Here is a 17,051-nt window from a genome sequence, read left to right on the forward strand (position 1 = left end):
ACATTCCCGTCTATCAGAACACAATGAAAACAGCAATGTACAATAATCACAGTGGATGTAGGGAGAGAGGTATACTAGAAAACTGTCTGACAGGTCCAGCAGTGGATGGCCAACTATTAGAGGCAACTGCTTCTAATTACCTCCTAGCATTACACATTAGACTCAGAATCAAATTGGAAGAAGCAAGTCGACTAGATTGTACTTAGGAAATTGTGCAGCACTTTCAGTGATTTTCAACTTGTTTCCTAGTATAAAAATCTATCTTTTCAATGGCAATATTCTCTTGGTGATGCTCTGTGACTGAAAATCATGGGAGAGCACAATCTCCAAGGAATCAAAATGGCACATAACTCATAGGGAAGACCCATGAACACAAGTAAGATTCAGTATATTTCTACTGGTGACTTTGTATATAAAATGGCATAAAAAGGTATGTATGTATAAATAAACACATAAATACAGAAGGAAATGACTAGTCAAGTAATGAAGTTTAGGAATAATGAATGGCCATCCATCCAAAATACAAATGCATGGCTGGCGGTACAAAATATTCAAACATCTAGAGGAAAGTATTCTTGGTCCAGCCTACATCAGCCCAGTCCGGTGTGTCAGGCGATAGAATGGAATGAAATGCAACATTTTTGGACTATAAAGTGAAATTTTAAAAACTTTTCTTAAACTAAAGCTAAGAAAGATGCAATTCCCATTAGATAAAATAAAATTTCATTCCCTTTTGCATTCACATTTACCATATCCCCACTTTAACTGCTATGAGCAAAAAGTTGTGACCTCAGTTGTATTGACTTGCTCATCTTGTGATTAAAGCAAAGGAGTTGGAGTCAGAAAGACTTGAGTCCAAATCTTAAGTAAGATATTTATGAATTATACAACCCTGGGCAAGTCATCATCTCTCTGGGACTCAATTTTATCATCTGTAAGATAAAAAGATGGTTTTGAGATTTCCTCTAGCTCTATATTTATGATCTATTCCCTCAACCAGAAGAGTATTGTGTGGAATGATCACTGGACTAGAAACTAGGAGATCTGGGTTCAGATTCAGATTCTGCTAATCAGTTCACCTCCCAGGGTTGTTGGGAGGTTTAAATGAGATAAATTTGTAAAAAAAAGTAAAAAAATAAAAAAAAAGGCTTAATACAGTGATTGGCACATAGAGGGTACGATATAAAGACTTATTTCCTTTTCTTTCCTTTCCCATTTAAACATGGCCATATGATGTCAGTTCTCCACACCTCAGTTTCTTCATTTGTAAAATAGTTAATAATATTTTACCTGCCAAGTAAGGTCATTATAGATTAAAGTATGGCATGTATAACTGATATCACATTTCTTGCCTGCTTAATAGGTGGGGTGTGGGAGGGAGAAAGAGAATTTGGAACTTATTTTTTTAAATGAATATTAAGTGAAAATTAATTGAGCATCTGCCTTGCAAAAAATAATAAAGAATTTTAGTCAAAACCCTTTTAAATTTTGAAACATAGAAAGAAATCCAAAATTGTGATCATTTTGATCTGCATGCCACTTTTTCATAGTGTGAAGTGATGACAAAGCATTGGAGGTTAGAATCTTGATGATCCAATTAGTTCCACTGATTGCTGTGTAACTGAGAGAGTCACTAATTTGGTAAATGGAGGAAAAAGATAATCTAACAGAAGCAGTGAGTCTATCATGCAGAAAAAGTGGGTAAATGAAGCAAGTAAAAGAGGTTGAGTTGACACCTTCCCCAAATGTCAGGAGTTCCAAAGAGAAGCAGTGGCCAGATTAGGTCATGATACGTTTTATTTATTTTTCCACCTCAATTAGTCAGTAAATAAGCGTTTAGTAAGTGCTTGCTATGTGCCAGGCACTGTATGAAGTACTGGGGATACAAAGAAAAAAATAGTCCCTGACCCCATGGAGTTCACAATCTAATAGGGAAATAGTAAATGTCTTTATATAAACAAGCTATATATAGGATAAATAGGAGATAATTAACATAGGGAAGATAATGTTAAAGGAGAAATATCTCCTCCCTGAGTTCATGTGGTAGGTAACTGTTGCCAAAAATCTATTTACCTCAATGCAAAAATGATGCAAGTAAGAACCTAAGTTTTATCATTATGCTCAAGCATAGGGTTCAGACTTCAGAGAAAAACAGAAATAAGAAAAATTACATCAGTCTGGCAGAGAAATAATTCTTTTATATATTGTAATCTTGCTCATTCCTCTTAGGTCACAAAAGTTGAAGAGGAGATATTTCCATAATCCCATATTTCTTTTAATGTCATAAAAGTTGAACAAATACTTAGAACAAAGTCACAATCCCATACTTCCCTAAGGAAACAAACCTCATCGAACAAACTCCATAGGTCAACCAAGTCAGGTTACATATTCACAAACAGACAAATTGAGGAGGAGGATTTATATGTTGCCAAGGAGTCAGAGACAGATGAGATTCTTCCTCTGGCTTCTTATCTAAGGAATGTTTGAAACTCCTAAGTAAATTATTATTTCCCATTTTGGTTTGATAAGGTTAATATCCACCAAAAGATGCAAGAAGAATGAAAGGAAATCAAAGATTCCCCAAACCATATGAAGATTAAGAGGGATCAGGAAAGGCTTCCTGTAAAAAGTGAAATTTTATTGGGAACTTGAAGGAAGCCTGAGATGTCAGGAAGCAGAGATGAGGGAAGAGATGGGGGACAGGCTGTGAAAAGCTCCAGTGCTCAGAGATGGCATATGTTTTGTGAGGAACAGTAAGGAGGCCATTGTCACTAGAAAGGGGAGGGGAAGGGGTCAAAGCTGAGTCATGAAGGGCTTTGAATGCTAAACAGAGGATTTTATATCCGACCCTGGAGTTGCTAGGGAGTCACTGGATTTTACTGAGTACAGGGAATGACATCATTAGACCTCCAGCAAAATTGCTCCCATATGGTCTCTGGTCCACTTCCTTCTATTTTCTGTGGCCATGGATCTAGGGGTCCTAGATGTCCTATGGTGAAGATTCCTCAGGAAAATGTTTCTATTGGTTTCCTCCCCTATATAAGGAATTTCCCTTTCATATGAGCAGTTTAGTATTGAAAGGGGCAGAAAAATTACTCTTGTATAAATAAAAATAATTAAATCAACCAGTAAAAGATATAAGGTCTTCACACGTGAACAGTTTGATGCCTGAAAGGAGCAGGAAAATAACTCTGGTTTAATAAAAACTGTTAAAAAATACATATGTAATTAAATGATCTTCAGATGGGATGTAATAAGTTTGGGGCAGAAATTGAATTGCAGCATAAAGTCTTAGTCACCTTGTTAAAGGATATAAGTTGATGACTTTTTTGCATGTAAACAGTTTAACATGTTAAAGGGGCAGAGAAAGAACTTTTCTTATAAAAAATTTAGAAAATGTTAACAATTTTCAGAGAGAGACTGTAGAAGAGTCACTTCTGATACATGATTGGAGCTGTAAGATACTATCATCCCTCAGGTCTCTCAAACATACATCTTTTAAGAGTTAAGAGTATAAAATTTACAAAATGAAAAACCACGTAACTGTAGACTGATTATTAAACAAGGAATGCTCGTGTCACAGGAGAAATGTGGTGATTTTTTTTTTTACTTCATAAAGTGAAAGGTGAGTCACCAAGTGTCAAGACTTCTAATGGCTGTGACATGAAGGGTCACATGAAATTAAAGAAGCCCGATAGGAGTGGTAAAATATATTCAAAAGAGGGAAAGCTCATCAACTAGAAGAGCTGCTCTGTCTCAGCAGTGTGAAAAAATCAGAAGCAGTTCATTAGCTGACAAGAATGGCTATTTCCTGATGGACTGGATAAAACCAGAGCTCATTGGAAGAGTTTAACTTCCACCTATTGCTCTTCGGAAGTTTCTCTGTGTGGCTTATTGCCCTTTGGTAAGCAGAAAAGGGAAGGAAGGTGAGGCAGCTGCTTTGCTATATACAAAGAGATGCTGACATCTAATTAGACAGTGCAGAATCCTGATGACTGACTGGATTTGTTTGCCTTGCTCAGAGTCAAACTGAGGGCAACGAGCTGTGAACTCTGTTTGCCACAGGCTAATAGAATCTTTTAGCATCTTGGAGAGTAAATACCTAACTGGGTTTGTCTGCCTTGCCTAGAAAGAAGCAGTAGGATGGACTTTGCAGTTCTTGGGCTTTAAGGAAACTTAGCCAAATCAATATCATAACTCCTTTCTAATCCCCTTTTAACTGATTGTAACTAGAAAGGGCTTGTGGGAAAGAAGAAAATTTGTCCAGCTGGAGAGCAATGGGGATCAGAAGGAAAGCAGATAGCAAAGAAGAGGGTTTGTGTGATATCCACGTTCCTGGCTAGACCAATTACATCAGAGCCTTCAGTCCAGAGTTATTCAATACTTTGAACGCATGACTTTTTCTCACTTGTATTCCCTTACCAGATTTGTGTGTGTGTGTGACCAGTGTTCCCCACAGATACTGAGTAGATTGGTAGGAGAACAGGATTCACTTAAATGCCCTAAATCTACTTCAATATCATACTGTTCTCTGAAACATCAATTCATAAAAGCCCAAGAAAAGAGGACACTTTTCCACTCCATACTCAAACTATAGCTGGATTATTTTTTCCAGTTTTGTCTGCCACAGTTTAAGAAGATGTATTTTTTATTGCTGCTTTTACTTTAACGTATAAATGTGATGTGGTAATTACGATGTGATATGATGTTTTATTATTCCTGCATTGGTCTTTAATATATGAGTACCTATTGTGATTTCTGTACTAAATAAAAACTCTCTCAGAATTCTAGAGATAATACTTTTGAGTGGGACTGAAGGAGGAGAATATACTCCCCTTACTTACTACCATAGCTATTCAGTCCTCATAGATACATTTTCATTTACACATATAGCCACACAAATGATGACATTTTTAGACCTTAAAGTAGTTATTAGGGAAAGTGTTTCTCACTCCCTCCTACTCACCCACCAAAAGGGTTTACCTCCAGGACACTGAAAGAATTTGAATGTAATCACATGATAGTAACATTTCTGGGAACTTAGACTTGCCAGTGTGAGAGCAGGTTGGGATGAGTGAGCCAACCCAGATGTACGTGGCCATGTGACCTTTCTCAGAGGTATGAGGCACTTCACTGTGAATAGTCACCCCATATACTCACTATACCTAAAAAGACTAATTTTACACAAATGTAATACAGGTATTTCTCAAACGTCTAAGCAATTATAAATGGAAGGTTGCAGTCAAGGCTAGATAAAAGCTGAGAAATTGAGAGAGGGGGATGGAATTCTTTCCAGGTTGAAATAATCTCTTTTACTTCATAAAATCATGGACTCTTAAAATTGGAAGTTTCTTTAAAGCTAATCCAGCTTAAATACTTTATTTATACCATCCTATAGTATTTCTTTATTTATACCATCCTATAGTATTTCTAAGAGATGGCCATCTAGGCTCTATTAGAAGAAGGAAGTCTATTTCCTCATTGGATGACTTCCAATGTGAAAAAATTCTTATTTATATTGAACTGAAATCTTTGCATCTTCCACTCACTGGTCCTACTTCTACCCTCTGGAGCAATCCAACCAAAGAAAACTCCCTTTTCCATTTGACAGCTGTTCTTCATTCTAATTTTTTCTAGGTCCTTCAATTTATCCTCATGTGCTTTGGTTTCCCTGAAATGATGAAGGAATAAAATTATAATTATAACTATCATTTTTCAGTCATATCCAATTCTTTGTCTTCGGGGTCTTCTTGGCAAAGATACTGAAGTGGTTTGCCACTTCTTTCCTTTTTTACAGATGAGGAAACTGAAGCAAACCAGAGTAAGTGACTTATCTGGAATCATACAACTGGTAACTCTCTGAGGACATATTTGAACTCAGGAAGATGAGTCTTCTTGGACCAGTGCTCTGTCTACTATACCACCTACCTGCTCTCAGAGTTATATTAAAAAAAAGTCTTCTGAGTCACTATCCTATTTTATTTCCTTTATATTTCTCAAACTTTATATGTCCCCAGACTTAAACATTGGGACATTGGCGGGAAGGGAGGCCGGGGGTGAGTAAAGCATCAGAGAAATGAAAAGACTTGTTTAAGGCCACACAGCTATAAGATGGAATCAGAATTTAGGTATCCTATAACTGGTTCTGTTTCCACTATGCCATGCTGCTCTCTGAAATGCTGATTCATAAAACTCCAAGAAAAGAAGACAACTTTCCACTCTGTACTCTAACTTGGTCAAAGTATTTTGTTTAGTTCTTTCTGCTTCTGTTTAAGAAGGATGTTGATTAATAAGCCAGATAACATCTAGAGGAGGTCAACCAAGGTGGCAAAGGGCTTTATGTCTATGTCATATCAAGACTGGTTGAAGGTGATATTTATCCTGGAGAAGAAAATAAAAAACTGTTTAATGTTTAAGTATTTGAAGGACTCTTATTTAGAAGAGGGATTTGGACATGTTCTATTTGGTCCCAGAGAGGGGACAGAAGCAGGAGCAATAGATAGAAATTGCAGAGTCAGATTTAGGCTAGATATTAGGAATAACTTCCTAACAATTAGAGCTGCCCACAAGTGGAATGGACTGCCTTGAGTTCTTGTTCATCTTTAAGCAGAAACCGAATGACCTCTCATCAGGTATATTATAGTGGGCATTTCTTTCATGGAAGGATTGAACTAGATGGCCACCAAAGTCCTTTCAAAACTCTAAAATTGTGTGAGTCTGTGAAAGACAAAAAACCCAAGAGATGGGCAAAAGTGGGTGAATCACCCTGATAAAAATAGAGAGGTTGTGATTGGTTTTCCCAATCTTTCTTTAAATCTGCTCATGAGCACACTTTGGTTTGAAGAGAATTGATTTTTTTTCCCCCAGATGAAGATGAATCATTAGTAGTTGAGTCATTAGGACAGAACATTTGGGTCACAGATTCAATTCAATGATCATGTTTAATGTGCATTTTCATTATTTCATTTCTATAAGCAATATCTATGTCATGTGTTAACACAGATTTTCTTTTCAAATCAGTATCAGCCAGAGTAGCAAATTGGTGATGAACCAGATGTAAATTGAACTTCTAGTAAACAGTTGATCAACATGTAACTCTCCTAAGTTATTCCCTTACATCATCACATGATGTGGTTTTCATTGCTGTTGTTGCAAAAATCATCCATTCACTAAGCTGGGTCGTAGTCTTGCATACATATCTGCTCTTTCTTTGCATGGATCAAACCAAACAGTCTAATGGGATCGTCGTGAATGTTTTCCTCCATCATATCGCTTTCTTCTCTGAAACTGGAGATCGAATTGTTTTGGAGTAGACTGGTATCCACTGCATGTAATTTCTCATTTTCATCCTTGTGTGAAAAGTGAACTTTTGGCTTTCTGCGTTTCCCCTTGAAACTGTGATCCAGTGCGGCATAGCACATCTGTGTGTCAGCCGCTGCCTGAAGGAGGAAGAAAAACATGTTAATTTTTCATTGTTCAGCATATCCTTTTATTTCAATGGTTCACACTAGCTTTTGTTGTTGTTTTTTTCACACTTGACCCCTACCAGATTACTTGCTAGTGCTAAACTTTTCAAATCAGGGTAGAAAAGGGAAAAGAATGAATCAAATTCTTTGGGATAGGGTACATACACCATGCCTTTTAGCAAGAGTGGAAGCCAATCGGACTTAACAGAGTATAATAATAACAAAGTATCAGCCCAATTATGACTTCTTCCCAAATCCAGAGTAAGACAGGGAAGGAAGAAATTTTATAAAAATTTCAGAATTGAGATGATTTGAGAACTACAGAGAGGTATGAATTTATTTGCTGATTCAACGGATACTTGTTAAATACCTACTATGTATGAAGCACAGTGATATGAGATATATGAATATGAGTAAGAAATGCTTCTTGACCTTGAATATTATACACACACACATATACACACACATACATATGTGTGCATATTTCATTAGAGAAAATAATACATGTACATGTACAACTCTAATAAAAAGCTATATACAAGTGTCATAACCATGTTAAGGACAATTCATTTAAAGGTAGAGAAGGCTTTTGATCCACATGATTTGTGAAAGCAATCTGAAATAAGGTCTCAAAGAACAGCGGTAGGTAGAGATGTGAGGAACAGCTTTTCAGGCATAGGAAACAGCATGAACAAGCCATGGAAGGCACAAGGTATATTCTAGACAACCAATAAGTAGTATAGTGGGTAGGTTCCAGAGAACTGGACTTACACTGAAGAAGACCTTAGTTTACATCTTGCCTTGGATGATTACTAGTTGTGAGGAAACAGAGATCTCAAGTGGCAGAGCCAAGATTTATATACTATTGTTATGGTACCAGAGCCCATGCTCTTTCTACTACATCAAAAATGCCCCTACCAAAGAAGAGGAGAACTGAAAAGAAAAGACCATTGGTCTTGGCAGATATCAGGTCCGTGATACCTGATTTGAATACTGTTTCAGTAGAGTGGTGGGAGTTGAAGCCAGACTTTGGAGTTGAGGCTAGATTGAGTGATAAGAAAATAGAGTAGGTGTATATCACCATTTTTGAGAAGTTTGTGACAGACAAGAGAATTGTGATGGCAATTGGGGGGGGGGTCAGTAAAATTGAAGGGTATTTCTTTTAAGAAAGAGGTTGTTGATTCTTTACAAAGTTTAAGGAATACTTGGAGGAAGCAAAATCCTGGGGGCAAGACAGAGAAGGTCAAGGGCACAAATAGAAGGGTTAAACTCAGAAAAGCAAAGGAACACCTCATAAGAGACAAAAGAAAAAAAAGTGAACAGTCCAAGCTAAAAAAAGAAGGAACGTCATAATCCCCATTTTGGTAGTAGAATTAAAATGGACTGAAAGATTAAATTTTTACCTTTCAACTCTAGATTCACAATTAAAATGGATGTTTCCATTTTTGTCTAGCAGTTTAAAAAAAAAAAGTAACATTTTATCTTTAAAAATTTCCTTTATAATACAGTGGAATTGAGACCCAACTAGTACGGCTCAACCAGAGGTTTGGCCAAAGGCAAGATGGACCATCTCCTTCTTTGGTTTTTCACCTGCTGCCTCTGGACCACTACCTCTAGGTATAGTCATGGTGTTATTCTCGCCTTTGCCATTGCTGCTATCTCTTCCCCCGAATGGCTGGGACTTAGAAGCATGGAATGCCACCTTGACATTTTGGCAGGGGGACTATATTCCTTCTTAGAAACTATCCTGTCATTTTCAACTCTCTCCTTACTTCTTGCAATTGAATTTTCTTTGAATGCAACAATTCTTAGTTGTGGCTCTGCAGTAAATCCCTTATTAATAACTAATAGTGAACAGTTGTAGTAAGGACCTGGGAATTTGGGAGGAGTCCGGACTTGTGAAAGCATAGGTGTAGGGATGTCCCATTTTAGGAAACTCCCTCTACTTACATGGATTAGAAATTATTCTGCCTGGGACACTAAGATGACAAATGACTTGCTCAGGGTCCTACAGCCAGTATAAGTCAGAAGTAGGACCTAAACCATGGGTGGGGAACCTGGGCCTCGAGGCCACATGTGGCCCTCTAGATCCAGAAGTGTGGTCTTTTCACTGAGTCCAAGTTTATAGAACAAATCCTTTTACTAAGGGGATTTGTTCTGTGAAGTTTGGGTTCAGTGAAACGGATGCACTTGAGGACCTAGAGGGCCAAATGTGGCCTCGAGGTCACAGGTTCTCCACCCCTGACCTAAACTCAGGTTTCTCTGCCTCTGGGGTTGCTCTCTATTACCTCACTCTACCACCTCTCAATAAGCAGGTTCCGTGGTAACAAGTGTTACAATTTTTAGTGTTGTGACCATTTTAATCAGATAGAAGTGAGGGACTCTAAAACAATTATTTTAAATTGGTATTGCCACATCTATGGGAAGAGTACAATAGCCAGACTAGAAATGCTAACACCACTTCTGAAAAGCTATTATATAAAGTGATACCATTTTTTTCCTTTAATGCCTTGAGGCTTTGTGCAGGCTTCACTTGGGTAAAAACCAGATGCTGTCTGAAATACAGTGGCCTTTTATGTTTACGTATGCTGTGTACCAAAGACTTCATTAACTGCCATTCAAAATCTCCAGCTTATGCTCCACTCAAGCATTACTGATCTGTAGTTCTAGTTCAGTTGCTGTGGTCCTACTTGCAAACTGTCTGAAAAGTGCTTTAGAAAAAAGGGTTATTTGACCTTCCAGGATCAAACAATTGATAGGAAACCACAGTGCAGCTGGGGTGCATAAATTTTTTTTCAAGCCCAATACACATGCTGAAATGAACACACCAAACAATACATTTGTTAGTCAGAAGGCAACTTCCCACTTTGCATAAGTTTAACCACATATTTATGATCTGAGCTGTGGTTTGGTTATAAATATTATTAGAAACTAGTATCTTTAGATCATTGAGAAGGTTTCTGGGATTCTTAATGAAAATTTCAGGAAGACCTATCAATTTCTGGAGAGTATGTAAAACTAAGCAGTGAGGAGAGGGGAATCCTACATCCCAGGGCAATTCTGTGAAATTCCTAGGTTCTACTTAAATTATCAAGATGGTTAAAATGCAAGCCATTGCATTACTCACACTTTGAGTTTCTATCAAAACCTATTCTATACCTTCCCAGAATTAGAAGAGATTGAAACTGGAAAGAGAGTGTGGTCACTTCGCTAGTAGCATTTTGTTGCTGATTTGTCAAAGTTCCTGTTTTTCTATGTCCAGGTCTGTTCTACCTGAGTGAATACTGTAGGTATTTTCTTCCAAGGAAAAAAAATACAGAAAATAGGACCTAATTTATCTTAATGACAAAGACACTTGAAATGGCATCTGTTATCTTTTTTATTGGAGAATCCTTGACATTAATATAGATATTATACGCACATTGTTCCAAATAGTAAAAAGGTTGAACTGGCTAAGCAGAGATACAATATTTTCTAACATGCAAATTATTCTCTTTTTTATCCTGAGACTAAAAGTTGAATTCCTTTTACTTAGGCAATAAGTCTGTACATAGAAGGTATTGAATCACATATAATACAGGAAAGTCCTAACAGAAAGCATGGATTAGATAGGTGGGCATTGTGTATGTAACCAGAATCTCCCACTTATTTGGTTATTAATGTTTAGCAATGATATAGCATTTTCCAAAGTACTTTACAAGTATTATCTCATTTAATTCTCATTTCTACTCCGGGATTGGTGTTATTATTATCCCGTTTTATAGATGAAGAAACTGGGGCAAACAGAAGTTAAGTGGCTTGCCCAGGGTTCAATAGTGTCTGAGACTTGAACTCGGGTCTTCCTGACTCCAGGACCAGAACTCTATCCACTGCACCCCCTAGCTGCCTTAGTAGGCCTCCACGTTTCCCTTAAACATGTCCATGAGCCCCATGGGAAAAGTTACCTGCATAGGGGAGAATTCTTGCTTTTCATTTACAGCTCTCTCTGGCCGGGCTTTCATTTGTTCATAGCAATTTTCATCCGTAGGTCCTTCTAAGTTAAAAAGAATATGGTTAGAATGAAGACAAATGGAAAATTTGCAACTCAAATTGAAATGTGGGCTGAAAACAACATTTACAAGTAACTCTGAAGTTCTGAAGAGTACATGTCTTTTTGAGTCACCCTCTATCAACTGGTGGAGGTGGGGAAGAAAAAGTGCTTCAGCTTATATAGTTCCTTCTCTAGAAAGTATCTTTCTCTCTGTAGTAAGTCTGTACAATGTGAAAGTGTCTTTGACCACACAGTTAATAGTGAGAAGAAAATTAGTCAGCTAGAGGAGACAATCACATTAATCTGATTTCCATCCTCAATGGAAAATTCAGTGTAAAAGTAACTACAATATAGAAACCCACAGCAGGAGAACAATGTCTAAATATTATGGAAAACCAATGAATTTTCCAGCAAACTCATAGGACCAAAGGATAATAGATTTAGAGCAAAAAGAGACCTTGGCGGTCATTGAATTCAACTTCCTCATTTACAGATGAGGAGAATGAGGCCCAGAGAAAATGAATCATTTGTCCAGCATCCCACAACTGAAAAATGTCTGGGGCAGGATTAGGGCCTAAGCCTTTTTGACTCATGACACTTATCTACTACTAAAAATTAGGAGCGTATAACAACTCAGTCGAAATGCATTATTACTCTTTGATTGATTGTATATGAACAAGAAGGAAAATGAAGTTTGCAAGACTGAAAGATAAACAATGCCTTTAAGCAGTGGAAGTCTATAAGCCTGAGAAAGTGTGTTTACATTAAGGAATCTATCAAGTAACTACTGACAAAAGTCCCTGCCTCCCTTAAGCTTTGTCCTAAATAATCTCTCTATACAGCTTTGGCGAGCCAGCAAAATTTCATTCATTTCTTATTAAGAAGACAAAGGTATGAGAAACTTTGTCTTGCCCCTTTGTCTCCTTCATGCCTCATCTTACAGATAATAAGATGTTAGCTGACAGCTTGTGTGCCCAAGTGGATATGCTTGGGAAGAGGGGGTTGGGGACAGTGATAATCATCTCTAGCAGGGACCAAGAAATTCTTTATTTATGAATTGTCCAATTTTGAGCCATAGAATATAAAATACATTTCCTAGAATATGATTATGCCTAATTATAAATCAACATTTTCTGAAATATAATGTAAAACTTACGTTCCATGAAGCACAAAGATATCTCTAATCTTTGTTGGAATGGCTATCAGTAGTTCTCAAATACATAGAACCTGGCACTGATATTGGAAAGGGTGAAACAGGCAGTAATAAACTCAACTTTGATACTAGGGAGAACCAGCTGCAGAATCAAGACCTGGGTTCAAGCTCATCCTCTCACATAGTATAGTTTTATGACTTTGAGCAAGTTATTTAAACTTCCAATGCCCAAGACAGCATTCTAAAACTATTAAATGGTAAAACACTAGCTGATCTGCATTGAAGGGCTGTCACCAATAGTTCCCTTCCCCAATAAAATACTAGTCTGGACCAAAAAGAAAGCAAACAAATAAGTACCCAGGCCACAGATTTGTTATTGTTCAGTCGTTCCACTTTTCATGACCCCACTTGGAGTTTTCTTGGCAAAGATACTGGAGTGATTTGCCATTTCCTTCTCCAGTTGATTTTCCAGATGAGGAAACTGAGGCAAACAGGGTTGAGTGACTTGTCTAGGGTCACACAGTTAGTCAGTATCCTGTATCCTGACTCCAGACTGGCACTCTATCCCCTGTGCCACCTAGCTGCCCTAGCCCACATATACACTTGGTTTTCTCTTAACTCATCACAGAACAGAGAATAGAAAGGAAAATGGAAAAAAAAGAAACCTTTAAAAATACAATCTAGATGTATCTAAAAAGCTTTAGAAACTTAATTATAGGCAAAATATCAAAGAGACATCCACATTGTTTTATTAGTCCTATGTTAAAATTAGCATGGTGTCTGAAATCAAGAATTGTAGGGTCTAGAGACAAAAGAAAAGAGAAAGCCTTTCTGCCACAATTTAGCAAGTTAAAAGAGCTATCTAGACCCCAAAGGGGACAAGGAAAATGCCTTGCATGTGCTGCCAACTTTTTTCCGTCTAATAACTTTTAGACTTCTGCAGTATTTATCTTGGTTAATGGTAAGGAGATTTTGATAGGTTCTACTTAAGTAGTTGGAATGTGTCAGTTAGGAAGGAGTGATGGGAACTGAACCAAGACTGCCCCCAGCATAAAACAACTATAAAGAGCTCAGCTATATTTAAGCTCTCCTCACCTCTGTCTACAATTAAACAACACAGAAATAGATCCTTTAATTATCAAGCATAGCCAGAAACCAAAATTGTTAGGGGTTATTCTTTTTAGAAAATTTGTTGTAACCAGGAAAATGGAGCATGGTTTCTGTGGGACACCCCCTGCACTGGAAACAACTTTTTTACAAGGAAAATTTTTCTTCCATCAGTATTCATTATAACAGAATTTTTATCTGTATTCTCATCATGACCAGAGTCAAATGTAGGCAACCCTGAAGTAGCTGGAAATTTAGCTAATATTTTACAATAGTGCTCTTGTAAATAAGATGGAGATAAATTATCCACACAACAGGATAATATTAATCTCCTCCTCTTCCTAGAACACATATATTTACTGTAAAATCATTTTAACATGAACACAATAAAATACAACTTACCAGAAAGCACATTATCAAGGTTACCATAAATTGGTGTATCTTCAGTGTAATACTCATCACCTCTGTAATAATGAAAATGAAATTACCACATGGAATTACTGTAGAGAACAAATGCATATTTTATGCTTTTTACACCAAGGAGAAAGAAAATCTCACTCATACAAATATGGTTTTGTCACAAATTTCATTACTTGCCATTCAGGCTTTCGAAAAAAATGAGGTAAGGGAAAGAAGATTGAGAAAAATGAAACTTATTTCTGCTATTAACCACTCAGTATTTTATGATGGGAAAACTACTTGATGAATAGAAATGAGTTGTCTCCCAATATCTCCACACAGCTAGGCTAGTATCTATCATCTAACATTTTGTAGTTATGAAAACTGAGGCTGAGGAGAAGATTCATTTAGAGTAATGTCATATAGCAAGTTGCAATGACCTATGAGGTTTTGAGTTTCTAGTCCATTCCTTAACCCAGGCTCATAAAGGATTATTAGGCTATTAAAAGACAACGTAAAGATTACAATGGTTCAAACAGCTATCCATCTACTAATGAGGGAGGTCTGTCCTCTCCAAAAAAAAAAAAAAAGGTTTTGATTTCTCACTACCATGAATCCTTTTATTCTTGATTCCTACCTTGACCTAAACATTTGTTCAGTCATTTTTCAGTCATGGATGATTCTTTGTGACCCTATTTGGCAAAGATAATGGTATAGTGTACCATTTTCTTCTCCAGCTCTTTGTAGATGAAAAACCCAAGGCAAACAAGTTTAAGTGACTTGTCTAGGGTCACACATCTAGCACATGTCCGAGGCCACCTTGAACTCAGAAGGCTGTCTTGCTGCCTCCAGTCCTGGCACTCTGTCCACTGTAGCACCCAGCTGCCCAGTATCTATGTGTGATTGTCCTAAATATGCATACTTTAATTCTACATTTCACTTTCCATCCCTGAATCACACCCAATTCAGGGACTGCCATTGTGAAATAGGTGAGTTGTCATCAACACCTTGCTTCTCTTGTTCATCATCCACTTGACAAACATTTATTTAACACTTTATTCCTTAAATAAAGAAGCAATGTGGTATAGTGGAAAGACCACTATATTTGGAATCAGAAGAGCTGGGTTCAGTTTATGGCTCTGATGTTTAACCTGTCTCAGCCCCAGTTTGTTCATCTATAAAATAAGTGGGTGAGACCAGATGACTTATAGATGACTAAATAGCTATAAATCTGTGATCTTACTTTCTGTTCTTGGCACTCTTTATCCTAAACACCTTAGGCTCCTATCCCATGGGGAAGGGGAAGTGAATAAACTTTTATATAGTACCTATTAGTATAGGTAGGTGGTGCAGTAGACAGAGCTCTGGGTCTGGAGTCAGGAAGACTTCTTCCTGAGTTCCTGACTCCAAATCCAGCCTCAGACACTTACTTGCTGTGTAACCCTAGGCAAGTCACTTAACCCTGTTTGTCTCAGTTTCTTATCTATACAATGAACTGGAGAAGGAAATGGTGAACAATTTCAACGTCTTTGCCAAATGAGGTCATGAGAAATTGGCCTTGATTGAAACAACTCAACAACAAAAATAGTTTCTGTTATGTGCTAAGCACTGTGGGAAGTACTTTTTGCAAATGTTATCTCATTGTCATAGGAACATAGAGTGTTGGAACTTGAAAGGGCTTTTGATAGTATTTAATCAATTCCATTATTCTTCTGGGTAAGACGTTGAGTCAAGAAGAGGTGAGGAGAATCATATCACTACACAGATAATGAGTGAAAGACTTCTAGGAGAAAAATCCAAGTCTCCTACTTGAAATCCGATATTCTTTCAGCTACATCATGGCCTACACTCCATCGCAAAGGAACTAATGTCACTCCCTTCCTAGGAGTGAACAGAAAACTGAAATGGATCCAGGTCCTAAAGGACTGAAGCAAATCGAAATTTCAGGTACTGTGACAGGAACAAAGAGAACATATTTTGGAAGGATGGGAGTAGGCTTCCTGACAACCTTTTAATGATACTAGAGGTTCCCAAACTTATTTGGCCTACCATCTCCTCTTCAAAAACAAAAATTACTCAGCACTTGCCTGGAAATTTACTTTATTTAACCTTTCATTTTTTTAAAATTTGCATTATTTCAAAAATATAATTTTTTATATCACATCTTAAATTTAATTATTTATTGTAAATTTGTTCATTTTTCTACACTGGAATTTTGATGATGCAATATTACATCATGTAACCATGTAGTATCATATTGTAAACAAGTCATTACATGCATATATTTTTAACCAAGCCTTAAACCCAATTCACTGTGGATCCCTTGGATTGGACAACAATAGGTCCCTGCCCAAGCACCACTGAATGGTTATTTTTTAGGCCTTCCTGGCTCAGTCAGCAGCCCTGAGGGTCTTTCCCTCCCAGTTTGATTTTTTTTAAATTAAAGGAGCCATCCCTTGATTCACTTTTTAAAGAGGCCTAATCACTTAATGGGTGTTTCCTCACTCAAAGTGAGAACTTGAAAAGACCATAGCTTAAAAGGGTCAAGATCCCCCACTGCATCCTGGGCCATCTCCAGTTGTCCTTATGAATATCTGACCACTGGACCCAGGTGGCTCTGGAGGAGAAAGTGAGGCTAGTGACTTTGCACTGCCCTCCCTCACTCAAATCAAAGTCAACTCCAAGTCATGTCATCATCTCCCCGATGTCATGGTCCTCTTTGAGGATGATGGACAAACCACACACAATGACCACAACCACAAGACCTGTCAGCAGACTTGACCACCAATCAGTTATAACTTGCATTTTTGTGTGTTTATTTGGAAAATAATATAATCACTGTGACTTTAACTCTGTTATGTAATACATGAAACATGTACAAAACAGTTACTTTTAT

General features: G+C 37.3%; 1 protein-coding gene across 1 annotated transcript in view; it reads right to left on the minus strand.

The window, feature by feature from the left end:
• Nucleotides 1-1,784: 1,784 nt before the first annotated feature.
• Nucleotides 1,785-17,051, minus strand: part of TRAT1 (T cell receptor associated transmembrane adaptor 1) — a 68,862-nt gene continuing 53,595 nt past the window's right edge. The window contains exons 4-6 of the mRNA XM_072614051.1: nucleotides 14,159-14,220; nucleotides 11,411-11,499; nucleotides 1,785-7,439 (exon numbers count right to left, since the gene is read on the minus strand). Coding sequence (XP_072470152.1) covers nucleotides 7,170-7,439; nucleotides 11,411-11,499; nucleotides 14,159-14,220 — 421 coding nt within the window. The 3' untranslated portion in view covers nucleotides 1,785-7,169. The remainder of the gene's footprint in view (nucleotides 7,440-11,410; nucleotides 11,500-14,158; nucleotides 14,221-17,051) is intronic.

This window comes from Notamacropus eugenii, chromosome 5 (genome assembly GCF_028372415.1).
Source record: "Notamacropus eugenii isolate mMacEug1 chromosome 5, mMacEug1.pri_v2, whole genome shotgun sequence".
Lineage (NCBI taxonomy): Eukaryota > Metazoa > Chordata > Mammalia > Diprotodontia > Macropodidae > Notamacropus > Notamacropus eugenii.